Source organism: Corylus avellana, chromosome 1 (genome assembly GCF_965113065.1).
Source record: "Corylus avellana chromosome 1, dhCorAvel1.hap1.2, whole genome shotgun sequence".
NCBI lineage: Eukaryota > Viridiplantae > Streptophyta > Magnoliopsida > Fagales > Betulaceae > Corylus > Corylus avellana.
Window position 1 is genome coordinate 41580571 of NC_142490.1, and position 26821 is coordinate 41607391.

The window sequence follows — 26821 nt, forward strand, 5'->3', positions numbered from 1 at the left end:
GCAGACAAGAGAGAGAGAATTATATTTTTTTAAAAAAAATTTAAAAACCCTTGCCACATCAGTTTGAAATTTTTTTTAAATTCATTTATTTGGCTTTCTAGCACTTCTCTTATTTTATTGGACTAGTGTGAAAGCATCCATCAACCTTATATATATATAGATATATATATATATATTAAACAACTGATAAAAAATGCTAATGGGTACTGCCATAACAACCAAATAAAATGGAGGTGAGATGAAGTGTAGTATATAGCATTGCTCACTGCCATTAGACATGGTTGCACTTATAAGCACACCCTCATCCCATCTCAATCCCACTAGGATAACGTGACAATATTCATTAATCATTAGATTAACCCTTATTAATAATAATGAAAAAAAAGCTTCATGGACAGTATGGCATTAACTCAGTGAGATAAAGGTGAAATGAAGATACAGTTATTAGCATTTATCTAGCATTATTGAAGTACAACACAAGTTTTTGTTTAATCCTTATTTCGTTTGTCATAACCCATATGACATTATTAGACTTAGAAGTTAGAAGCTTGTCTTGGTGAGGGCAAAGCCTAGGTTTGGAGGGTGTGTATTGTGTATCAGTTTGAGACTCGTTAGGACATGAGGTGTACAAGTGGTTACGATTAGCAGTTTATTGCTTATAATTGCTAATCGCTCCACCTTAGACGGTTAATAGATTTTCATAACCATAACTACACTATTTTAGGTGGTTAGAGGTTTTAAAATAATAGCTAATTAGCCGTTATTAAAGCTAAAACCACATCGTGTAATTGCCTATCAACCACAAACTAAACCCTACTTTAGAATCCTAATTCAATGCAGAACCAAAATCGAGACAAAAAAACGAAGAAACTATGACAACGAATTTACGTGAATAGACAAAGCTTTGACTAGCCACGATGGCGTACATATGGTGCTAGGGTTTCAAAAATTATTGGCATCATTAAGACTGGGTTTGCGAGTGGCTCTAACAACAGTGGTGATGAGGCTTGTAGACTATAAGAACAATGTTGTTTGGTGTTAAACACCAAAATGACATCGTTTTGATATAGTATTATGGTAAACGGTTAACGGTTATCGACTGCCGCCCACTACTTATTAGGTGGTTATGGAGTTTTGTCAACCCAAAACTGTGATTATCCGATTAACGGTTAGTAACCGAGTGAGTCACTAAAATAAAAATCAGATTACTTTTATTTTTTTACAATAAAAGAATAAAACCCTAGTAAGGGATATTCTACTACTGCCGTCTTCCTCTTCTATCCCACTCTCTCTCACTCTCTGTCTGTTATTCTTCATTACTAAGCTCTCCCTCTCTCTCTCTCTCTCTCTCTCTCTCGCCGTGAAGAAGTTCGCCGCGAACAAGTTCACTCTCTAAAAGAAAAGCTGAAAAGGTACGATTTTGTCATTTGTGTGGTCTGTTTCTTCATAGGATTTTGAAAATGATAGATGATATAATCGTATATCAGTCTCCACCTTTGGCTCTGTGACAACAATTTACAATCTGTTGCCCCAGTTACTGAACCATTTGAGCTTTGGTTGCTATATAATTTTAGAAAGATATTTTGGGGATTCTCTCTCACTTGCCACGGCTGCGTCATTTCCGTTCTTTATTTCGATGTGTGTGTGGGAGCAGCATGTTAATGGCGATTCTGTGAAGTAGTACTTTTCTTTCGTCGGTTAAAATGTGCCTATCAAAATGTGAGGGGTATCTTATGTTGGTTGATGTCTTATGGTCAAGATTCTGTAACATGATAGATGGAATGTTGGTTGCTTTCTTTTTCAGAAACAAAATCCACGTACATACATAGGTCGTTTTGTTGTCTGTTTTATCTAAAATTTTATTCTTTCCACAAGGGACTTCTTTCTAGGTTTCTTTGGAGTGATTAATCAGCATTAACTTTGAACTTATAGTTGTTTCACTTTGTTCTAGTTTGTTGCAATTTTGGTCTAATGATTGGATTTACGAGCCTAATAATTGAAGAGCCCATTGTAGAAAAAAATACTGGTGATCATGTGATTCATGAGTTTAAAACTCTCTGGAAATGTCTCATTTTGTTGTCTGTTTTGGTTTCGTAGTTTGGGACTTAGTGTTAATTTACAAATTGGTATTGGGGACAAAATAAAATGTTAGTTAAGAATAGTTAAAAGGTGACACAGTTTTTCTGCCCTAGCTCAAAGCAAAGGCGATAGACTTTCGCAAAAAACCCATATTGTTTTATTTGAAATGGATGTGTTTAGTAGCATCAGTATATGCTGTAGATTGGAATACAAATGAGGCCAGCACAAGTACATCAGCCACAGAGTTATCGTTTGTTGGGTTTCATCAAAGCCATTTAATGCTTTTCTTGAGCAAGAAATGTATGAGATGTTCATAGCTTACATTCCAACCGCATTTCATTGCTTGCTCAATCTGCCAGCTGTTAGGATTTTCCTTTTAAGAAAAGATAAACAACCTGATACTATTGACCATGGAAACGTGATATGACGCATAAGATGGAAGATCTTTTAAAAGCATTACTTTAAATGATCTTAATTTGTGCATTAAATATGAAAAATCTCTTCTAATTCATGGTCACGTGTTAGTCATTTGCCAATACGTTTTTAGTTGAAGGTTCTAATTGTTGTTTCCTGCTCGAAGTTGGCAGTACTGCAAGTGCTGTTACTGTTAGGAGCACTATCTGGAGGCTGAGGGAGCAGACTGAGAGCTGAAATCACATGTTTTTTGTTTTTAATTTTGGGATTAGCAATCTGAATGTAGTTATTAGTGAAAGATTTTGAGACACAAAGTGGAGTATTATTTTTGTTTTCCTATTTCCTTACATGCCCTTGATGCAGACTAAGCAGATTCCACTGATTATTGAGTTTATCATTGGCATTTACCTTGTTTAAGCATTGCAGTTTTGGTTTTCTTTTTTGACCGGTATTCCATTAAGGTTGACGTGCTATCTCAAAGTGTCCTAATTGTGATTACATTACTTTACTTCATTTTGTTTCTAATTGTGATTTGTTTTAGAGTTGATCAAATAACGGGTCAAACGGTTCGTGTTTGGGTTAACCCAATATGTCCTGTTTATTAAATGGGTTGTGCGGGCTAGGTCATGTCGGGTCAACCCAACATGACATGTTTATCAAACGGGTCAAACAAGTCATGTCGTGTCACTTGCTTATTTAAATGAGTCGTGTAAGGGTTGAGGGGTCTAACTTGTTTAACTAAATGGGTCGTGCTGGGGTTGACCCTTAATGGGTTGGCGGGTCGGTCGACCCGACACGCCAACCCATATTTCCAGCCCTACCAAAACTCCATCCTCCCCGCTAAACCTTAACACTCGCCATCACCATTTCTCGATAAGCACTTCAGATTCCCTTTAGATGCTATTACCCAACCCTTCTTTTTCCTGTTGGTGTTGCTTTTTTGTTGAGATAATTGAACGTGATGGTTAGTTTCTTAATCTCTTCTTGTGTTTTATGACTCATTGCTATTTGTGTTTATAAAAAATGCTTCATTTTCTTAATAAAGATTGAGAATTATGAATAACATTTTGGTTCAAAATCTTCTTCCCCTTGTTCTTTGAGGAGAAAAAAGGTGTGGGTTTTTGTTGGATTAAGAGTTTAGTGGAAAAAGGTAATCATGTCCAGGAATTATGCGGGCATGGTTCAGTTTCTGGTGGCATTCATTTCTGAACGGTGTGCTAAAATGAGATTGAATTTCCTGGAGTTATTGTGGGGATTGAGTGGCTTTGCCACTCAATTGAGATAATTGAATGTGATGGTTAGTTTCTTGATCTCTTCTGGTGTTTTATGACTAGCATTTGTGTTTGTTGAAAATGCTTCATTTTCGTAATAAAAATGAGAATTTCATGAATATGTATGACTATTTTTAATGGTTAATTAAGTGGAAACATTCAACTATGCCATCGATTAGTACTTGTATTGGAAATTTTGGTGTTTGATATTCTAGGAGAATCGTAGTCATTCTTTCTATTTTTCACCTGTGAAATTTGTTAGAGCCCTAGCGTATATTTGTTCTGATGTGGAAAACTCAATTATTTATGTAAGCTCAAGCTAATGACCGCTGAAATCACTTGTTCAAACTATTTGATGTTACAAAGTTGTAAAAAAATGAAATTAAGTATGCATCCTGCATCCTGTTGCTAACATTCCAAAATGTCCGAATCTCTCGAATGATTTGTCGCAGTGCTCTCTTTGCTCTCTTGATTAAGTATCTGTGTTTTATATGCTTGAGATTACTAAATAGTGGTCACTGTTTTCAGCTTTTCGAGTCGATGGCATCAACTTTTACAGCCATGTCTTCAATTGGCTCCTTTGCTGCTCCTAACTGCCATGTTATGGATAAGAAATTTGCTCTTCCTTCGGACAAGTTGTCATCTTCTGCTTCCATTTCTTCGTGTTCATTTGTTAGGAGACAGAATGTGATGTCACGAAGAAATCGCTCTCCCAAGATTTGTGCCATGGCAAAGGAATTGCATTTCAACAAGGACGGCTCAGCTATTAAGAAACTGCAAGTGAGTCTAGCTAAGACACAGTTGGGTGTTGATTTATTGGGGAGAAGTTTTTACTTTGGTTTCCCCGCCACTTCCTAAAATCTTTTTCTCGTTTTGTTTCAGACTGGTGTGAACAAGCTTGCAGATCTGGTTGGGGTTACCCTTGGTCCAAAGGGCAGGAATGTTGTTCTGGAAAGCAAATATGGCTCCCCAAAAATAGTCAATGATGGTGTTACCGTGGCAAAAGAGGTATACCATCTATCTGTTGTTTATAGTGCCAAGGTTGTCTATTGAACTTCAGAAGGCCTTATTCTTTTACTGTTGGAACATTTAGGTGTTAGATTTCAATTATTATTGAATCTAAGGATCAACTGAAGTAGATATGTCTAATGAAATTATGCTGAGAATATTTTTTTATGTTGTGCTATTCATCTTTTTAAATTTTCTCTCTTGTATGTAATTTTTGTTCTCCCTATCATTTGTACACCTAATTACAGCTAGTGTAAGATATTGATGGATTTTGGTTTGTCTCCTCTAAGGTCGAGTTGGAGGACCCAGTTGAGAACATCGGTGCTAAGTTAGTGAGACAAGCAGCTGCCAAGACCAATGATTTGGCTGGTGATGGAACCACCACGTCTGTAGTTCTTGCACAAGGTCTTATTGCTGAGGGTGTCAAGGTTTGTATTTTGATTAATGTCCCTGCATTGTTGGAAATCTGTAAACTCTCGACTTTAACTCCTGAAAGAGACCACAATAAACAGAAAACCATAATACGATTTTTTTACTTTACTTTCTGTTTCTCTCTCCTCATTTAGGAACATGATAGTTGAAATATGGAGAAAACTGCAAAAGTTTGTTCTTTTATTTTTCATCACCTCATGAATGATTTAAATTTTCAGGTGGTGGCAGCTGGTGCAAACCCTGTTTTAATTACTCGAGGTATTGAGAAGACCGCAAAAGCTCTAGTGTCTGAGCTTAAGTTGATGTCAAAAGAGGTAATGTTTGTCTAATTCTGTTGCTGGTTTTAAGTGTTTGTATCGTTGTCCCATCCCATCTTATTTTTCTTCTTTCTTGGTCCAATCAGTTTTTTAAATAATGTATAACGGCAATGGACTGCAGGTTGAAGACAGTGAGCTGGCTGATGTGGCAGCAGTTAGTGCTGGAAACAACTATGAAGTTGGAAATATGATAGCTGAAGCCATGAGTAAGGTGGGTCGTAAGGGTGTGGTGACACTAGAAGAAGGGAAAAGTGCTGAGAATAGCCTCTATGTTGTTGAAGGAATGCAATTTGACCGTGGTTACATCTCACCTTACTTTGTCACAGATAGTGAGAAAATGGCAGTTGAATATGAAAATTGCCAGGTGTGCATTATGTTAGAGTTTACCTGTTATTTCTTTTAACCTGCAAGTATTATCATGGGAGTAATACATCTCAGCTTTGCTAATTGATGCCATTGTTTTTTAATTGCAGTTGCTTCTTGTTGATAAGAAAATAACAAATGCAAGAGATCTTATCAACGTTCTGGAGGAAGCTATTAAAGGTGGATACCCAGTTTTGATAATTGCAGAAGACATTGAACAAGAAGCTCTTGCAACTCTGGTTGTGAACAAGCTTAGAGGAGCTCTGAAGATTGCTGCGCTTAAAGCCCCTGGTTTTGGAGAGCGCAAGAGCCAATACCTTGATGACATTGCCATTCTCACTGGAGGTCAGTTGTTCACATCATGTTCTCTTTTGGCTTGACCTTTCACTGGTCTCTTCTTTGCTGGTTGCTTTTGTATTAATTTTCAAGTGTTTTGGTGCACTCTTCTTCACTATTGTTGTTGTACGTTGTTGAGGGATTTCTTCTTCTGGCTTGTAGGAACTGTAATCAGAGATGAGGTGGGGCTTACCTTAGACAAAGTTGGCAAGGAGGTTCTCGGTCATGCTTCTAAGGTGGTGCTTACCAAGGACACTACTACGATTGTTGGTGATGGAAGCACACAGGAAGCAGTAAACAAGAGAGTTGCACAGATTAGAAATCTAATTGAGGTATACATCTCTCATCCTCTCTCTCTCTCTCTCTCTGACCCACTCGTGCATGCACAACTAGTGAGTGCACGGTTCATTTTGTTCATTTTTAGGCTAATTAAAATGGTATGCTCATGCAGGCTGCAGAGCAAGACTATGAGAAGGAAAAATTAAATGAAAGGATTGCGAAATTGTCAGGTGGTGTTGCTGTGATACAGGTAAATTACCAATTACTGGTTGTAAAGGTGATTTGTAATTGTAAATAATAATCTTGTGCCTAATCAATTTCCTTTGAACACAAGGTTGGTGCACAAACTGAGACAGAGCTCAAAGAAAAGAAACTGAGAGTCGAAGATGCTCTCAATGCAACAAAGGTAATTTATCACGATTAAAAATATACCAGTACAAATAGGTTCAATATCATAGGTAAGTTCTTGTTGGGTTTTCTGCTATAACCAAAGCAGAAGCAGCATCAAAGTTTACAATTTGAATGATTTTCAGGCTGCGGTTGAGGAAGGTATTGTTGTTGGTGGTGGATGCACCTTGCTAAGACTTGCATCAAAGGTGGATGCCATCAAGGACAGCCTCGACAATGATGAAGAAAAGGTAAGCTATTTACTGAAGTTTCAAGTCTTGGGACTTGGAAAATTGTGAAAGTCTCATAAAGAAATTGAAGTCTTGAATTGGGTAGATCTTGTTGAATTTAAATCAATGCATCATTTTCTTTGAGCTGTCAAACAGAATGCGTTGAGCTCAAGCTTTTTGGATTAATTGCAGGTTGGAGCAGATATTGTCAAAAGGGCTTTGAGTTACCCTTTGAAATTGATTGCCAAGAATGCTGGTGTTAATGGAAGTGTGGTTAGCGAGAAGGTATATCATCCTTCTTGTCATTGTGGTATGTGATGAATCGCTTTTACATTGTACTGTAATGTACTGACTTTAGAAGTTTTGTTTTTCTTCAGGTGCTTTCCAGCGACAACTTTAAATATGGATATAATGCAGCAACTGGAAAATACGAAGATTTAATGGCTGCGGGAATAATTGATCCAACTAAGGTGAGTGACCATATTGAACTTAACAAGAAAAACATAAGATGGTTTTGGACTGTTTTCGTATGTTTTCTTTGGGACTCTTGCTTTAGTTGAAATTTTGAGTGAATTTATAATAGAATACCAGTATAATTTATTACGAGTGCAACCAGGTGTTGAGGTGTAAGTAGAGAGTTTTGCTGTCTGATTTGGAAAATATGTGCTGGTGCGTCTCTCTGGCATATGGATTACTACTTGAGAAAGATAAAAATACACTTTCTACAGCTCAGAAAACTCTTGAAACATTTTGAGTAATCGAAACAATTAAATAGTTCCTAGCTTTGGGCTACTAGCCTTGGAACTGGTGAAATTACCCCGTGTCAGGGTCTTGGAGACCTGCTGGTTTTCCCTCATAAGATTGTGTTCGTGCACCTGTGCACCACAATTGAAGAGGAAAGTTTCTATCTTCTGTTAATAACAATAGAAATAGAAATAGAAATAGAAAAGATGGTTAGACCATAAAACTGTTGGTAATAGAGTGACTATTCACTTTGACATATCATTTATGCCATCTTAAATGTGTGGTTGATTTGGTTTAGTTAGTTTGTAAGTGGGTTATAATAAAATGTATGGTGGTTTAGTGACTTGTGAAACATTTTTAAGTTGGAAGCTTGTGCATTTTTGATGTTTCAGGTGGTCAGGTGTTGCCTTGAGCATGCAGCCTCGGTGGCAAAAACATTCTTGATGTCAGATTGTGTAGTTGTTGAAATCAAGGAGCCTGAAGCAGTGCCTGCTGGGAACCCCATGGACAATTCAGGTCTCTACTTTTGCTGATTTGAAATTCTAACTCTTGCCAACCATTGTTCCCTTTGAAATTCTCATTCATGCCTTTTGATTCTTTCTTGGTTGCATCAGGATACGGCTACTAAGGTGGATTGACGACAAAGGTGGAACCTGTGTGGTAGCCAAAGAGATGCTAGGGTTTTTTTTTTTTTTTTTTGGTAAAATTATTTATGTGCCAGTAAAACATAAGATTCTGGTGAGGCTAGCTCGCTGGAGTGAGGCATATTTTCCAGGCTTAAAGAATAAAGAGTAATGCCATTACATGTTCAACGTTGGGTCTATATGCGAATGCTTTTTTGGTGATTTTCATGTAATTTTTTTTTTCCCATATCAGCTAATCAGCTTGCATGCGTGTATAAATCTTGTGAGACCCAAAATTTTAAATGACATGGCACCGTGTATTTTGTTAGGTAGGACAGAAAAGAGGAAAACAAGTGCAGCCAAATACTATTAAAAGGGAATAATCAGGATCCACATCGAATAGCTTATGCAGTACTCTAGTTGGGCATGGTAGAGTGCCATCCACAATACCCAAATGATCAGTCCAAAGAGCAGGAAGAAACTGAGAAATTCATAAAAGATGGCTACAACCATGGAGTTTGGCAGATTTATAAGGTGAGAAATATTTGGAAAGACAAATGTTGCGGAAGAAGAGCTCGAATCGGCTATAGAAAGAATCTTGGAATTGGTGTGAGCCGAAGGGCTCTGATTTAACACAATGAGATGAATTTCGCAGCTTAAAATTTACTGTATATGGAAGTGTCTTCAAATAGACTACAGGGAAGCCGAAACTCCTGTTTCAGCCATTGCTAGTGTTCAATTTACAGGCAGTATACTTTTTATTTTTATTTTTTATTTATTTACTTTATATTTTAATATTCAACAAAAGGTTGGAGGGAGAGATCAATTGTGACTATTTTACTTGAGCGTGACTATAGTAGTACCAACCCGCGGGGGACTGCTCAGGAGGGACATAGACGGTGAAAACCGTAGGCGCACTTTCAAGACCAGTCGAGTTATAGCTTAACCGCTCACCCCACTAGGACATTAATGGGAACCATAGTGGTATATACTAATTGGGGTTTTTCTATTGCGGAGATTCAAACCACACCCTAATATTTACTTAACCACTTAAAAATTTCTTTGGGCCATTGAACCACCACCCCACCCTTGATGGTTCATGCCGTATACTTAGGTCAGCAAAATTGTCACGGCAAATGTAATTCATGGGTACAAGCCTGCACTGCCTTTTCTTTGTATTTCAACGTCCACAACTCCAACAAGTTTTCAAAATTACATTTTTGTCAATTTAAATCATGATCATTCCTTTTTAAGTTTCATAGCAATTGAAACTTTCAACACATGCTTCAAATCATGTTTGATCAGTGAGCGAATGTGTGGATTGAATTCCGAAAATTGTTGACAGCAGCAAAGTTTTGACACTTTTGCAGTCTTTCTTCAAACCTCCTCTTTCAGAAGGAAAAGTAAAAACATCTATGTACATATATACATGCATACATGTAAACTTTTTTAATCCGACATCTCGAGCTCCATCGGGTACTTAACATGTTGCCTGAAGATGAAGATGCAACTAAATTCATGCACCCAAGTGGACTGCAAGTATGAAATGGTTAACCTTTGTTCTTCTAATTTCCCATATATGTAGGGCCTCTCGGGGTAGGATCTTGCTGGAGTCTCCATTCTCTCTCTTTAAGATACTGCAAAAGTGGCTGTGGCTCTGTCACAGCACCACACCCAAAGGGGCTTGGCCTTTGGTAACCATGAAACAGCTTCTCTGTGTGATCATCTGCACTGTAAACAAGAGGCAAAGCAGGTTGCAATTGAGGGCTCTCCATATATACACTTGGTTTGTAAGCCATAGGATTTCCCCACCGATCAAAAACACCAAACTTGGAAGCTTCATGATCTTGGAAGTTTCCAAGGTTCTCAGGAGCATAAGAATGAACCGGCCATATATAATTATTGCCCTGCCCAAGATTGTGATTTTCTCTGTACTGACGAAGCCATTCAGAAGAAGTCATTTGACGTGAAGGTGGGTGATTATTCAGGTGACCCTGGACACTATGACCATAATCAGGAGGCACATAAGCAGCACTCCAATTTGAAGTACCTAGTACCTGTGATGCACCATAAAAATTGTTAGCTTGGCCAATGCCCCCGGAGGTTGTGCGGTTGGAAAAATTAGATTGAATGCCACTAAACCAGACAGCATCATCTGGCAATAAAGGAGCAGAAGGCGTCGGAGGCGAGTAAGTAGGAGACAAGTAATTGGTGGTTGCATATTCATGCTCAGAACTAATGACAGAATCCCTATTTTCGCTGATGGAAAGACCACTCAAGGATGTAGAAGGCATTTCCTCTATAGGCTCCAAGCTATGCTTACTACCATTTCCTATCCCTTTCTCTCTATCATAGCTCAAACTTCCTCTATTGAGGACCCAAGCACTGAGCGAGGGAGGCCCAGCAGAGATGGGGATTTCTAAAGATGGGTGAGGTGTTGGATCCTTCACCAGAGGCTCCTGATGCTTGAATGACACGTTGCACTTGAAATTAGTTATACCAGCATGGAAGGCTAAAGGATCACTCTCGGCCTGGTTTTGCGCAATAAGTAGTGACGTAGCTCGGCGCAAGCATTCATCAGAAGGTCCATTTTCATCCCCTGAATCTTTCAGAGACATTTGATCATTCATGGCAACAGAACTGTAAAGCGGTGCTGAGTTATATCTTGTTAGAGGTTTAAAGAGAATGACTTCTTCCTCTTCTGTGGCCACCGATTTACCAATCACATGGGGGTTACTTGGAGTCTTCAGGATCAGTTCCTCACATTCTTCTGTGGCTTCATAAATATGCTGGTTTGGCTCTTCGACTTTAAGATCAGAATTGGCCTTTTCTGATTTTTGTCTATCTGGAAATTCATTTGACTCTCCCATGTAGAATTTTCTTACAAATTTATCATAGAAGATCCAACTTCCAGAGTCATTTGATTTTTCTGCAATCTTCATTGCAGCATTAATAATGCGGTGAGCACGGCATTCACTCCCACTTTCAAAACTGTCTATATGTTCCCAAGGAGTTGAAAAATCTAAAAACACATGCGCACATTCTACAGGTGCAAAGCCCCTCAATTCATAGTCTTCCCACAGAGAAGTACTATCTGGAGATGTGCCTTCACCCCATTCAACATTTAACTGGTTTAGAAGCTCAATAAACACACCAAAAAAGTAAGAGATGGCACTTCTACTTTTTTCATCAACCCCACACGTTTTTGCTTGATCAAGCATGCCCACAAACCACTCCACAAATACAAGCACAGCTGGTAAGAGGGGGCAAAGATCCAACTGACTAGCCTTCAAACATCTATCAACAAGGCGACCCATGAAAATGATTGTGGCAGCCATTGCAAATTGTGTCCAGACAAGCTGTTCCTTATCATTTTTATCTTTGGACCTTCCTACTTGTGAACCATGCACTAGGTAGTTCTCTATGATAAAGATAAAAATAGAAGCAACTTGGAGGGCTCGAAAAGGGCCTGTTCTAGCTGAATCCAAACACTCATAGGATTCCAATGCAGCTTTTAGTTTTGTATCATCTAGTGCCATTAAAGCATCCAACCCTCTCATAGCAGAGGCAAAGGCACAAGGGAATTCCTCCAAGCTGCCTCATTAAAAACAAAAACAAAAACAGCAAAAAACATGAGTTCTCATACAAACAAAATAAAGCAACCCGCTATACAGAAGCAAGATGCGCCTGGAGTGATTCTACATATATCAGAGATCAAGATATACAGAAAATCATGGAAAAGGGGAAACAGATCAGCTCCTCTTCTGTGCCAACCTGTTTTTTAAAATCTAATTGTAATTTCTTTTTGTTGTCGTTGTAATGAGACTATAAATGTGTTCTCACGACTTTTTCTCTGAGGCACATGATTTACACATGTGAATTTATCAATTTAGGGCTGAAACAGTAGGATATGAGCAAAGTGCAGCTTTTGAAACCACAGGTTAATAACTTAAATTCAACCCAAACCCCATGTCGCTAAAATATAAATAACCCTATAATTAAAGCCACAATGATCCCTAAGGGATAGTTCAATCGGTTAGAGACCATGCCTCATAAAGCAGATGTCACTAGTTCAAATCCCTCTCCCCCATTTCCCTCTCCTTTTGCGGACATGTTAAAAAAAAAAAGGCCACAATGGAACCACACTATTTATTAATCTGCTAGGAGTACCTGGATTCTAAGAAAAAGAAACTCAAAGTTCTGATAAGAAGAGACCATAAGTCTGTTTCCACGGAGCAAATGTGTTCAGCTTTCAACATATTGCAATTTGAGAAATCTTCACTTGATTGTAATTTGCACTGGACATTGATTCTTTCAAATGGTTTTAAGAAATCAAAGTTGGCCTCACCATGAAGGGAACCCAAATGAGATGACCTGTTCTGCAAGATCATAACAAGCCATGAGATATGCCAAGATAGAAAATCAAGTTTGGAGTGAATCTGTTGAGGATAAAAATTAAAGCCACAAATGGGGAAAAAAAATCAAGTCTTACCCTTTCAAAGAGTAAAATTAGGTTATCCAAGGCATCAGGGAAAGGTTCTTTAACGGCTAAACTCCTTACACAGTGGTACAAAGCAAGGAACTCATCACCAACATATGTAGCCAATACTGCCAACTACAAATGACCAAAGCTGGTTACACACATGAAAACTAAAATAGAAGCACTTAAAACTGTCAATACAAATTTCATATTCTAACGACTCCTAAAGAGTGAGCATAGATCAGATGATTGAAGTGATTTGATGAGAAACAGCATAATAGGAAATACCTGATTCTGGGGGTTTCCACTATCTGGCCAAATCATTGTTGCTTCCAAGTAGTGGGAGGCTGCAACTGACCAGTTATGCTTTTGAACATCGGGTTTTTCATATTGTTCTCGGTATCTAGCAAGATCCCCAAGACAAACTAAAAACCGATGGCATAAAAATTGGCATTTCTGCATCTTAGGTTCAAAGGAAGTAGATGTGCCACCTTTTTTATACAAGAAGGAATCTTCTGAACAGCTATAGCATTTTCTGATTTTCACAATCAAATTTTGGTAAAATTCAGTTGCTTCAGAGAGAAATGACTTGAATCCTACTATACACTTGTCACCACTTCTCTGCACATTACCAGCATTTTTTTTCAATACTAAATTTGTGCTCTCTCCATCAGCAGAACTTTTCTTTATTGTCTTACGAAATTCATCAATATGCTTATAGTGAAGTTTCCACAAGGAATATTCAACATCTTGAAGTTGCACCAGTTCATGATCATTTAGAATGATTTTCTCATAACTAGAACGGACTTTGCGGTACAAGTCTTGAACATCAGGGTGCAATAGACTTTTGGAATAAATCAATGTCCACAACTGTTTTTCTGTATTACCAACCTGAAAGCACCATGATTTTCAAAAGTTGGACCTTAAAGATGATGTAAGGAAGCTTCTACTTAAAAATTGAACAATAATAAAAATGCAGCTTCAAATAATTACCTCAGTGAGAAAAATCTGTTTTTCTTTCTGATCTTTGGAAGGAATAAGTGAATTTGTAGTCATGATTAGAGTCGAAACAAATTCTCCTATGGTACGTTGTCTTCTTGAGGCGAATGAAGTAAATTTACGTTAAAGCTGACCTGATAGTTGATCATGTCATCATCAGGTATGAGAGCAATACAAACACATCAACTACTTAAAAAGCAGAAAACTACCATTAGCATGACATCAAATTCGTAAGATTTTTCACATCTATTCAAAACTCCAGTTAAAAGCCACATACACATGCACAAGACTTAGACTCTTGAATATTTGGTATGTACAGAGCACATGGAACTCCTAAAAATATTCAAATTACATGATTATTTAACAATTTCAAACTACAAAAGTTTGTCAGGGTAAAATGAGCAGAGATATATTAGTAAATCTTATAGTTTCTAGCAACCTAAGCAAACTATTTTTGTGAGGTTTTGGGCATTTACGTGCATAGATATCATAAAACCGTCATTCTTCAGGATGATATCATTACATATAGAAAAATTAATAATTGTCAAAAGATTGATTATTGCAAAAGAATGCTAATAATAGTGTGGTGTGTTAGTTCTTGTGTTGGCTTAATTCAGTTCCAAAATGCATATGCTACTGTTCATGGCTCAAACACTGATATAGAATGCTCAGAATCCAATCTCCACCGTTCATAATGTAGATTCATGTGTTATGAATGTCCCTGCAAAATTTCAGCTCAATCGGACCACAAACGCCCATCGATCGGAGTTGTTGATGAAGACTGGACAGGCCGGGTCCGGACCGCAATTCCCCGGGTCCGGACCCCATTTCCAGAAACTTTATTTTTCAAGCAGGGTCCGGACCTCAATTCCCCGGGTCCGGACCCCAGTTCCCGAAAGTGCATTTTATGAGGCATGTCCGGACCTCAGATCTACAGGGTCCGGACCTGGGTGACTTATTAGGGTTATTTTCTATTTAAACACGATTTTGCTACATTTACAAGTACGTATTTTATTGAGCAAAAATCAGGGTGCTTAGAGAGAGAGAATTTGTTCTAGATTATTGTTGAAGAGAAAATACGTGAAGCCAATCGGAGTTCCGGTGAAAGGAAATCTTTTAGAAGAATCGTGCCAGATGTTCTGGAAAGGGCTACTGAGGTAGAAGTCAAGTGGGTCACTTGTCGTGTGCAAGGAAGAGTCAAAGGTTTTGTTATTCTTCTTGTATTCCTTATTCTTCTATATAGTGAATTGATTTCCTGGGTTTGGCTGCCCCGGAGAGGTTTTACATTTAGAGAGTTCTCTAAATGGTTTCCTCTTCGTAACCAAATTTCTGTGTTCTTGATTGCATATTTCATATCAGTATTTGGTTGATTTTTTAACTGCTAAGTTAGATCTGTTTTCTGGATATTTTCTGTAAAACTCCTAGACGTGTGAGTAGGTGATAATTGGAGTCGTTTTAGAATTTTCATGGTGTATCACCATGGAATTTTTTTTTTTCTTCTGACCAACTAAACAGAAAAAAAAAAAAAAAAAAAAAAAAAAAAAAAAAAAAATCCTTAATCTCATTATATAATAGAGTCATCGAAACTGCCCAAACTGCTACAAAGACCCCATTTTGAATGATAATTCGAGCAACTTGGGCATATAAAGAAAAAAAATTTAGAGAGAGAGAGAGAGAGAGAGTTATCACACAATCCAGCCCAAGTTGAATATCAATAATCAATTCCAACGATATTGGGGACCAGAAATCAATAAGCAATCAACTATTAATTGAGTTCTGCTAAATAAAATTCAGCAGTAATTATATTTAGAAGAATTGACGTTTTAAGCAGACAATCAACCTGCATCATTATTAAGGCCGACAGTCCTTCACATAACCTGCAAATCTGACGCAAAGCCAATACAAAATTAGTGGGTTTAGATTTAGAAGTCTAACCCACCTAATTAAATAGATTGAATTACGATTGATCTATATAGTCTTATACTTATACCTTAACTCGAACCCGGACCCAAACCCAAACCCAACATGCGGTAATTAGCACTTGCAATTGTTGACGTGACTCATAGACATGACACAAAATTAGCGGATTAGTGTTTAGGGACCTGATCTGTTTAATTAAATGATTTGGGCTATAGTTGACTTATATAGTCTTATACCCGACATGCGACTGGTAACCCTAATCATTATCTCGAAACAAGCATTAAAGTGGTCCAAAAGTAAGAATTGCTTAATCTAACAGATACCCATAAGTTTCAGAGTAATCAGTCAACTATGCTCACCAAACATTCTCTACTGAGTGCTGCCCAAATACATACATAGTTTGCACCAAACACGACTTGTTACGGCCATAGATCATCAAAACAAATAAATAGAAAGACCCAAATGAATTAGAAGTCAGAAATGAGAAGATTAATAACACCACCAGCACAAACATCAACACTGAAAGAAACAAACACCAATTAAGCATCAAACAAAGTTTTCTGATCTTTGAAGATCAAAAAGAGAGAACTTTATCAGAAATATGGAAAAAGCTAGAAGAGAAGTACCTGACGAACACAAACAGACAAAACTTCAATCACCAAAGCCCCCTCAAAATTCGTAACTTGTTACTGACGTTTGAACCAGAAATTGAGACCAAAGCAGCCAAGGAAAAACACCCAAATGGAGAAGAGTCACACCGACATAGAGAGAGAGAGAGAGAGAGGCGGGGAAGGGAAGCAGCAACAAAGAGTTAAGCTACCTGTGCAGGTTCAGTTGTGAAACAGACAAAGTAAAAGGTGGCTGATGATGGACCTCAGACCACGACTGATATCTCATTTTCTAAATCTTTGTTTGCTTGTAGTAATAAATAATATAAATCATATTATTATAATGAATAAAATGGGAAAAAATAGAGAGAATAATTTAAAGTGATCCCACATCATCAGTGATCTCTGACTAAATTGCATAGAATAGCTTGTAATCCAAGCTAAACGCCATCTTTGTGCTGGGATTGCTATGGTACTATATATAAGACAATATTCTAATCTACGTAACATGCTTCATCACCGTTCAAATTATGATTTGTTTTGGTTTGTAGAAGGGGCTTAGCTGCACACGTGTGCATAGTAACGTGGCACTTGTGGGTAGTTGGGAGTCGAGTCTCTGTCTCTGTCTATTTAGTATTATCCACTGCTCACAAAAAAATAATAATAATAATAATTAAAAATTAAAAAAAGAAAAGAAAAGAGGAAATAATTTGAAACATAAGTGAAATAATGATGCTTTTATGGAAAAAAAAAAGATTAAAGGGAATAATTTGAAGTAGTGCCTTTAAAAGCATTACTTGAAATGACATTGTAAATAATCCCTTTAAAATTTACACGGACAAAGCTTTTTTTTTTTTTTTTTAAATGAGGTTGAAATAATTTTTTAATTCAATATATTCAATTAATATGTGTTCAAAATACTTATGAAAATTACATATTTTATTAAAAATGTATGTAAAAATTATATAAATTTAGAACAAGTTCGAAAAAAAAAAAATCTAAAAATTTACACTAAGTAGAAAGAAATAGCTCTTTAACACTCTCTTTTGGGAAAAGGAGAAAAAACAAAAAAAAAAAATTTACATATTGAATTAATAATTTTTTTACCATTATAAAAATACCAATCTTGAAGTAATTATAAGACCATAGTGTGAAATGATGCCTAAATATTTTCATTATAAAAAGAAAAATGTTACTCAGCATTTTCAAGTTTTTTTTTTTTAATTTTTAATTTTGTTTTTTACATTTTTTCGGATAAAATTTAGAAGAAAAAAAAAAGCAGAAAAAAGAGAAAATAGGAGACTGTTCTAATTTAATTTTTTTAACATGTTTACATAAAAAATAAATAAATAAGAGAAAAAAATTTGAACTAATAACTTCTGTTTGATAAAGCGTTATCCCAACTGATTAAACTACCATTTAAAAATCGATCAAAATTTTTATTCAAACGATTTTGTTGGGTCCTTAAGATGTAACTTAATCGGTCGGGATCACACCTAATAAAATAGAAGTCATTAGTTTGAATCTTTTTTTCTCCTCTTGTGCGAACATGTTAAAAAAAAAAGTTATCTTGAAAAGTTGGAGAAACGTTTCACACGACAAATTTAGTTTCAAAAGAAAATAAATAAATAAATCAGGATGGGTCCCTTCGAGGGACATGTGAAGCTTCCATATAGAATTGTAGATGATGTCGTGTACGCATGATGGACATGATTGATGACGCCAGGGTCCCACTTGGCGGGCCCTCGTCTTATCTGATAGATGGTAACAGGAGCATCTTGGCCGTCAGTTATACCAATAGATAGTGAAATCATGGAGTTAGTAATTGCAATAAGTCAAAGAAATCAGGTGGACGTGGGTCTACGCAGTAGTTATTAGGTGTACATGACTTGAATATTTTCCAGCCAGGTTCAAAGCTCTTTAAATGCTTTTGTCCAATCCAGTGAGGTGGACGTAGAGTACAATAAGTGTGTTCCCTACTTCAGAGCCGCTAGATTGGGTTACTCCCTCAGATTTGTGTGAAAATGCAAAGCATTTGATATGATTCTAATTTTGACGGCTAAGGGAAAGCTAGAATAGTTGTCTCTACATCAGTAGAGGGTAATTCCACTTTGTTAAGCTCGCAATGTAACGGTTGAGATATTTTCTTCTACTATCTTCCCACCCTTTGTCCTTTGCATTTGACTCATTTGCACATTTGGGGTCCAATCCATAATTGATTTGAAAGAGAAACGTTATGAATTAATTCATACTTTAAGTTATTAAGTATGTATTTATTGATGTGATAGGAAAAAATTATTTTTTAATTTATAGAAAAACTATATTTAGTTTTTAGGTTTTCAGGAATTTAAATTTAGTTATCGGGTTTTCAATTTTAAGAATTGAAAATGCTAGATTTTATCCTTACGTTTTTTTCGTCTTAGGTGGAAATTATTTTATAAAAACCAAGTGAGAGAAATAAGAGTATTTTCTTTTTTTATTTTATATAAAATAATTTTCACATAGGATCATGAGGATACAAGAAGAACACCAAGAGATCACCCAGCATTTCACTTTAAAAATATAGTCTTCAAGTTTTGCCAAAGTTTAAAATAGGTCTCATTGTCACTATACTGTTGAAGTTAACGACCAATTTGACATGTCATGAACACCCAAATACAATGCCATGTCAATAAGTGCTAAGTTATTTAAAAAAAGAAAAAGAAAAAATCAAATTGACAGGTGAAACTTAAAGAGAACACAAAACCTGATAACTTAAATAGCAAACTCATAATATTAATAAAAGACTTCGGTTCTATTCACTTGGAATTGTATTGGGATGTTGAGATGGACATTGGCATGTCAAATGAGACATATGTGATACATTAGAAACTGTTAATTTTGATGATAAAGTGATAGAGGGACTCTATTTTAAATTTCGGCAAAACCTAAAGACTCTTTTCTTGAAATTGAAAACCTAATGACTAAATCTAAATTCGACGAAAGCCTAAAAACTAAATATGATTTTTTTTCTTCCCTTAATTTAAAATTCAAGATAATTTTAAATGCTACGTAAATGGGTGTGCACTTGAGAATAAGAGTATGTGTAGCACTTTTCGTAATGTTGATGCCCTATTACTTATGCATGTTTGAACATTGTAATTGAGATTAGATCAATATTGTTTTTCCTTCCTTTTTTTTTTTTTTCTTCTTTCTAAGCAGGAAGGATGTGTGTTATTATAGTAGTCCGTACCCGTTGAAGAATCAATATTTCAAGGGGGTTAGACGATGAGGGGGTTCCAATCGCTATCTCAAATAGGTTCAGTCATAACTGAACCCTAGCAGGCCTAGCCCAATGGGAGACCAAGTTGAAATATACTTTTGACTAGTATCGAAAGGAAGTGCCTCAATATATAATCACCCATTACAATCAATCATGAAAGTATAGTAAAGCATATAATTAAAGATGATGAACTTGATTAGTGGGTAATTTAAAGTGATTGGGCTCTTGGGATGAATTTTGAATAGATCCATGTGTCATTTTGGCAATGGCGGAAAGAATTCATTTTCAAATGGATGGCATCTAATGTTCGACGTATGGCATGTTGTGCAATAGCTTTAATTTTTTTAAATGAAAAACTCAAATTCAATCACGTTATCTAAAAATCTAAATCTTTTTTTAAAACCATCATTGCGACCCTCACCGGCCTCATCAAATAGGGTTTGCTATAGATGAGACAGAAGTATTTCTTATATATGTTATTCAAATATTAGTCTTGATTGAGTTGGAATGAGGCATATCAATTAAACACTAATTGCATTAGGTGTTCAGGTTTCAGGCCTTTGGGTCTTCTCTTGCAAGGAAATACAGTTATTATTATTATTATTTAAGCAAAGGATGAGAGGAGGCGACCAATTATTTTGGACTGTTGTTTAATCCTTAGTCTTGATTTTAAAACGGTATAATTAGCTTAAGAAAACAAACAAACCTTTGCAGGAATGGAGAAGAAAACAAACCGTAAATGGCTTCAGAAAACCAAAATGCAAAAAAGAAAAAGAAATGGCAGAACTGGTAAGCAAAACAAGAGCTTTCGTTCTTTCAAATATGGCAGCTACCTTGTAGGTGAAAAGAAAAAAACCACAGAATAACCGTGACTCTGTCTTCACGCGTCTGCTGTGCGGCCACGCAGAGCAATTTCATGAAGAATCTGTCACTCTCTCTTCCTCGCCACTTTCTCTTGTCTTTTCTCTCCTTTCCCTCGTATTAAAACCCAGCCGAAACTCCCCCCTTCAAGCAGAAGCACAGAAGCTATTTGCTTCCCAGTGAGACTAGTGGAAGAAATGTTAAGGGTTAATAAATTCTTTATATTTGGCCTATATTTTCTTACAATCAACCATTGGATTTGTAGACTTATGTAGATACCACATGAGTCAATGGTGGACCCTACAAATTTAATGGTTGATTGTAAGAGAAGACAGACCAAATATAGGAAACTTATTGACCCCTAATATTTCTCAGTGTTAGAAATGGATCTTGGGCCTAACTCAACCCAAAAACTAGCTCAAGAGTTGAGGTTTCCCCTCAACTTATAAATGGCCAATCTCCTTAATAGTGCGACAATGGGTGACCGGTGGGCCACAGCCAATTAATTGGGTTAGGCTCTGATACCATGTTAGAAATGGATCTTGGGCCTAACTCAACCCAAAAGCTAGCTCAAGAGTTGAGGTTTCCCCTCAACTTATAAATGGCCAATCTCCTTAATACCCAGGCAATGTGGGACTTCTAACACTCAGAAAAATAACTAGAAGACCGGATATCAATCCTTTTGGACTAGAGATGATCCGGATCCACAATCATGTTCAATAGATTCTATTAATTACCCTGTTAACAAAAGGATCTCTTTTGTTTCTAGGGATATGAAGGAGAAAGAGAAATTCTTAAAATTCATTTTTAAGTTTTTTTTTTTTTTTTTCCGTTAGAAAATTGAATGCAAGGCAAAAAGTTGTTCATGTTTTTCGTATTTATTTTTTCAAAAAGAGTTCAGTAAAAAAAGAGCTAAAGGAAGGTTCTCTTACTCTCTGCTTGATTTTACTCTCTTTCATCAGTCTTAAAGTATGTGTGACTGTGTGAGCTAAAGTATTTTTAGCCCACACATCTGCTACTGCTGCCCAAGATAAAGGAAAGCACTGCTTTCCTTTTGGTAGAATCTCTGCTGATCGACTGCTGTCTCTTGTTTCACGTTTTTCCTTTGCTGTCTTGCTTCTTGTTTGTTTTCATCCAGTAGCTGGCACGGCTGATTTTCTGCACAAATTAACATCTTTTCTAAGCTTTCTGCAGAAAATCAATAGCATATCTGTCCATACTCCTATTCATCTTTTTCTTCTGCGCGCATAAATCAGCTGCATGCTGTGCTATAAATCCCCTAATTGTCTCCTGCCATTACAAGTACTCTTAGGCTTGACGATGGAAAACACGTTACTCATACCCATATTCTAGTTAGGGCTGAGCAAATTATAGACTAACCGACTTCCAATTGAGTTTCAACCGATTTCGACCGACACTGACCGTTACCAACTAGAAGGCGGACAATAGGCGGCATGATTTTTTTTATTTTTAATTTTTCGGTTCGGTAGGTAGAAGGGGTTTTTTAACCAAACCAACTTTACTGACCGACTTTATCGACAAATTTGCCACTTTTTCACATACTGACATTACCGACACCGACTTCCGACTGACACCGACTTTACCAACCGCCATTCAGTTCGAAATGCGAAATAAAATAAAATTTGGCAGAATAAATCAGTAAAATAATCGATTTTACCGACATTGTAGGTTCGAAAGGCGAAAATAAAATTTTTTTACCTAAAACCGACATTACCGACCGCTCTCAACCCTAATTCTAGATGTTTTGCGTCTTGACTTCATTTCACAAACCCGGAAGGCTAGCTATAAGCTTTACCTTTTCGTCTACAACAAAACCCCACCTTCATTTTTCAATGTTTCACTATAAATATCACCAAACAATATCTGCTGGATTTACACAAGTAATTATAGAACTCATGACAGTGGCAGTCTGCAATCCTTTCTACGATTGGAGTTTGAAATGGGGGGCATCGGCAAAAAAATCTGGTAAGTCATAAAAATTGGTCTTTTTAAAGACACCCTTAAATCAAGAGGATGATTTAAAAAATATCAGAAAAGCTGTACGACATGTGATATGGATGAACAAGCTGTAGGCAAAGGATTTAGTAAAATATATATCAATAGTATTGAAATATATTTTACAGTCAAAATTTTTTATTGGTTAAGTAGAGTTTCCCATCAACACAATATAATTGATTTTATAATGAATTGTTTTTACCATGTACATTCATACTTTTACTTGTGATTATGAGCACTACATTTTAAGTATTTTAGCTATCACATTATGTGATTATATTATGCGTTACATGCTTTACAAGAAATTAATTTTTTTTTAAAAAAAATTCTATAGTGCAGTAAAAACTCTATTTTTTTTTTCTCGAAAAAGTCTACGTGGCAAGATGTTACATGATAGTTACTGAAAAAGTACAATATTTTATTTTAGCTACTTATTTTTTTTATACACACTCTAACATATTTTCCATTCTACTATTTAGAGTAGTACAAATTCTCTATATACACTCTAACAGATTCTCTTTTTAGAATAAAAGAAAAAAAATGAAGAGAAAAATAATAATAAACAAAGTTTATTATTATTTTATCGTAGCTTATTTACTATTCATACTAGAAGAAAAAATTAAAAAATAATTATTCTGCTAAAGAAAAAAACAAAAAGGTTAATAATAATTAAATCTAATTACTATGAAGGATTTGCCTATTTTCGGAGGGATTGAGATATCCGGCGATAGTGAGAAAATTGCCCACCAAATTTTTTTGAAATCCTGACTATCAATTTTCATCCAACAATCACCATTTCGTCATGTGTCCCGCTCAATATAAAATAATATTATTTTTTAAAAAAATAAATATAAAATTAAATAATAAAAAATAAAAATAATTATTAAAAAATATGGGATGGCCGAACCACCCCATAGGGGGTGGCCGGCCACCCTAATTCAGCCTTGGGGGTGGTTCGGCCACCCCAAGGGCCGGTTGGGGGTGGCTGAAGCCACTCCCATAGCCCCAGGGCTACCCTCTGGGGCCATGGGGGTGGCTCCAACCACCTCCAACTGGCCCTTGGGGGTGGCAAGGCTGAATTGGCCACCCCCGATAAGGTGGTTCCGCCATCTTATATTTTTTAATAATTATTTTTATTTTTTATTATTTAATTTTATATTAAGTGGAACACACAGTAGAACCGCGACCGTTAAATAAAAATGGATGATCAGAATTTCAAAACAATTTGGTGGACAATTTTTCCAGTATTGCCGGGATCTCCATCCTTTTCGGAGATGCTCTGAGAGCTGCCAAATTCTCAAAATCAAAATAAACCTTCTCTCTCATCTGTCAGTGCACGCACGATCCCCACCCCTCTCTCCCTTTCTCCCTCTCCCTCTCCCTCTCCCTCTCAGCCGCTCCCGCTCCCTCTCTGAGCACTTCCATCTCTGGTTTGGGTCCTGCGGAAATCACCGGCGTTTGGGTGGTTTGGGTCCGGCGTTGTTCGTTTTTTAGAGCCGACTGTGACGGCTTCATCACTCTCTCCAATTCAAGTGCTCTCCGAAATCAAGGTGAGCCACAACTCAAATTTTCACGATTTATCTCTGATAGGTTTCCAAATGACGAAAATATCTAAAGCTCTCTTTGCTTAATATGACAGAATAGAACATGTTTTTTTTTTTTTAATTTTTTTTTGACATGTCCACACAAGAGGGGAATGAGATTCGAACTAGTGACCTCCACTTCATTAAGTGTGGTCCCAACCGATTGAACTACCTCTTGGGACAGAATAGAACATGTTGTAGAAAATTAAATTGCATGCAAGAGAAATTTTGACTTGCTGATGAGTTGATTTGGTTGCATGTATAATAATTAATAGAATAATTGAACAAGCCTTCCCTCTTTCTAACTTACGGCAGCATTATCCTTGGCCGGCCCTTGGGCTTTGTTGTTAAAACGAAATGATGTGGCTTTTGCCACATAGGTTTTTATGGGCCAAAGATGGGTCATTTATTGACCACAAGACTTTCTCTGAATAGTGGTACATTGTACAGATCAGCAGCCAATTGTCCGCATGTTCATTCGTTGCTCGCATGTGCCGCCTCTTGCGTAAGGAGAACCACTACAGAAAAGCTCCTGACTACTCAGGTGTAGGGAAGGGAAGAGAAAGAACCTCCACAGGTCTCTTCCTCTTCTCTCTGCGTCCGTCAAATTCCAAACCCTAGAACTTCAATTTCACCCCAAAATCGAAGAGAACAATGACCATGAAAGAAGAACAACCGCCACAACAGCAACAAAGTCCCAAGAAGACGATCCCACCGTACATGAAAGCCATATCGGGCTCGCTCGGCGGGGTCGTGGAGGCCTGTTGTCTTCAGCCCATCGACGTCATCAAGACCAGGCTACAGCTCGACCGGTCCGGGACCTACAAGGGCATCATCCACTGCGGTTCCACGATCTCGCGCTCAGAGGGCGTGCGGGCTCTCTGGAAGGGATTGACCCCCTTTGCGACGCATTTGACACTCAAGTACACTCTTCGGATGTGGTCCAATGCGATGCTTCAGAGTGCGTTTAAGGACTCCGCATCTGGGAAGCTCAGCAACCAAGCGCGCTTGCTCTCCGGGTTCGGTGCCGGGGTTCTCGAGGCTCTTGTGATCGTTACGCCATTTGAGGTCGGTGCGTTATGCTTTTGATTTCAATCTAGTTGTTCATTTCTAGATTATTGTAACTCTTTCTTGATTATCTTCAGCCTTCTCAATTTCTCTCCTGCTTCCAAAGATCCAAATGGTTAATGATTTGATAATCGAAATGCTAAATATTGTTATACTCTTCGAGGCCAGTAATTGAATTGTGATACCTATAAATTATAATACATGTTATTGAGGCGCATCTATTGAACTTCCTCTTTTCCTTGCACATGAACTCTACTTGGTCAGGGGTTGGTTATGTTTTCTAAGTCTCTCTTTTCACACACCATTAGAAATATTAATTAAATGATTAAATCATTTCCTATCAACTTTAGCTTTTAAAATTAGTTGTAATTTAACATGGTTTTAGAACAGAAGTCGTAAGTTTGAGCCACACTCACAATTTCTTATTAGCTTAAGCTCAAGTTAAGCTTTTGGGATAAATCGTGATTTAAGACACATGATTTCTTGTTCTTCCTTGGCTTCTTTGAGATATATCGGAACATAATTTGCAGTTGATATTATGATTTAGGATGATTAAGATGTGTGAGACCTTAAGTTATTCTGACAAATGTACTAGGTTCAAATGTAGAATTGCTGACTCTGTTATGTCACAAGCACTTCCCCAAAACATTATGTGTGTAATTTGCTTGGAGATTGACTTAAGTTGCCCCAAGGGTGATATTTGAAAGTTCTGAGCACTTTTTTTGTGTTTGCATAATCCCTTAGATATGGTTTGTTGCATGCTTAAAAGGCTTGTGATTAGAATCAAAATTCGAAGGAAAAAAAAGTACTTTTGGTGATGTGAATGTGCTTTCTGTAGTTGGGTGGAGTGATTAGAGTTATAGCTCACACGCATTATCTACATTCTCTCTGTTCTATGACAAAATTGGGCATTACTTGGTGCAGGTGGTCAAGATCAGATTGCAGCAACAGAGAGGTTTGAGCCCTGAGCTTCTGAAGTATAAGGGTCCTGTGCACTGTGCTCGCATGATCATCCGGGAAGAAGGCCTCCGTGGTCTCTGGGCGGGGGCTGCTCCGACTGTGATGCGTAATGGGACAAACCAGGCTGCCATGTTTACAGCCAAAAATGCTTTTGATGTCCTCTTGTGGAAGAAACATGAAGGTGATGGGAAAGTCCTCCAACCATGGCAGTCTATGATATCAGGATTTCTTGCCGGTACAGCAGGTCCCGTGTGTACTGGACCCTTCGATGTCGTGAAAACAAGGTTGATGGCTCAAACCCGAGAGGGAGGTGTGTTGAAGTACAAAGGTATGATCCATGCCATAAGAACAATATACGTGGAGGAAGGGCTTCGTGCCTTGTGGAAAGGACTTCTGCCCCGGCTCATGAGGATACCGCCCGGCCAAGCCATAATGTGGGCTGTGGCTGACCAAGTGACTGGTTTGTATGAGAGGAGATATCTTCGTAGTGCACCCTTGTAGGAATCATTCAGATTGTTTTGCCTGTACTGGTTTTCAGTTTTGTTGCTAGTGTAAAGTGGAGAACTTGTTTTCACATTGAA

General features: G+C 37.2%; 3 protein-coding genes across 4 annotated transcripts; 2 read left to right on the plus strand and 1 right to left on the minus strand.

Annotated features, from left to right (window-relative positions):
* The first annotated feature begins 1253 nt into the window (after nucleotides 1-1253).
* Nucleotides 1254-9309, plus strand: LOC132172063 (ruBisCO large subunit-binding protein subunit beta, chloroplastic). The gene is made up of 15 exons (XM_059583497.2): nucleotides 1254-1412; nucleotides 4293-4544; nucleotides 4647-4772; nucleotides 5063-5200; nucleotides 5423-5518; nucleotides 5643-5885; nucleotides 5995-6229; nucleotides 6383-6552; nucleotides 6672-6749; nucleotides 6834-6905; nucleotides 7033-7137; nucleotides 7309-7401; nucleotides 7494-7586; nucleotides 8253-8376; nucleotides 8475-9309. The coding sequence occupies exons 2-15, from the start codon at nucleotides 4305-4307 to the stop codon at nucleotides 8486-8488; spliced, it is 1827 nt and encodes a 608-aa protein (XP_059439480.1). The 5' UTR covers nucleotides 1254-1412; nucleotides 4293-4304; the 3' UTR covers nucleotides 8489-9309.
* A 479-nt stretch (nucleotides 9310-9788) lies between these two features.
* On the minus strand, nucleotides 9789-16773 carry LOC132172062 (Telomerase activating protein Est1). Of its 2 annotated transcripts, none has more exons than XM_059583496.2 (6): nucleotides 16509-16773; nucleotides 13957-14091; nucleotides 13252-13854; nucleotides 12976-13098; nucleotides 12654-12862; nucleotides 9789-12077 (listed from the first exon to the last, which is right to left on the minus strand). In XM_059583496.2, the coding sequence occupies exons 2-6, from the start codon at nucleotides 14017-14019 to the stop codon at nucleotides 10049-10051; spliced, it is 3027 nt and encodes a 1008-aa protein (XP_059439479.2). In that variant the 5' UTR covers nucleotides 14020-14091; nucleotides 16509-16773; the 3' UTR covers nucleotides 9789-10048. The 2 variants fall into 2 exon arrangements, with proteins under 2 accessions (XP_059439479.2, XP_059439478.2); XM_059583495.2 differs by having other exon boundaries at nucleotides 13957-14096.
* Nucleotides 16774-24674: 7901 nt separating this feature from the next.
* LOC132170544 (mitochondrial succinate-fumarate transporter 1) lies at nucleotides 24675-26821 on the plus strand. The gene is made up of 2 exons (XM_059581556.2): nucleotides 24675-25280; nucleotides 26205-26821. Exons 1-2 carry the CDS (start codon nucleotides 24867-24869, stop codon nucleotides 26739-26741), a joined length of 951 nt encoding a protein of 316 aa, XP_059437539.2. The 5' UTR covers nucleotides 24675-24866; the 3' UTR covers nucleotides 26742-26821.

Coding starts and splice junctions, on each gene's coding strand:
- LOC132172063 (XM_059583497.2), top strand. CDS start 4,305: ATGGCATCAACTTTTACAGCCATGTCTTCAATTGGCTCCTTTGCTGCT. Junction 5,886..5,994: donor TTGAATATGAAAATTGCCAG/GTGTGCATTATG, acceptor TTTTAATTGCAG/TTGCTTCTTGTTGATAAGAA. Junction 7,587..8,252: donor GAATAATTGATCCAACTAAG/GTGAGTGACCAT, acceptor TTGATGTTTCAG/GTGGTCAGGTGTTGCCTTGA.
- LOC132172062 (XM_059583496.2), bottom strand. CDS start 14,019: ATGACTACAAATTCACTTATTCCTTCCAAAGATCAGAAAGAAAAACAG. Junction 13,099..13,251: donor GTGGAAACCCCCAGAATCAG/GTATTTCCTATT, acceptor GGTCATTTGTAG/TTGGCAGTATTGGCTACATA. Junction 12,863..12,975: donor TAATTTTACTCTTTGAAAGG/GTAAGACTTGAT, acceptor ATGATCTTGCAG/AACAGGTCATCTCATTTGGG.
- LOC132170544 (XM_059581556.2), top strand. CDS start 24,867: ATGACCATGAAAGAAGAACAACCGCCACAACAGCAACAAAGTCCCAAG. Junction 25,281..26,204: donor TGATCGTTACGCCATTTGAG/GTCGGTGCGTTA, acceptor TACTTGGTGCAG/GTGGTCAAGATCAGATTGCA.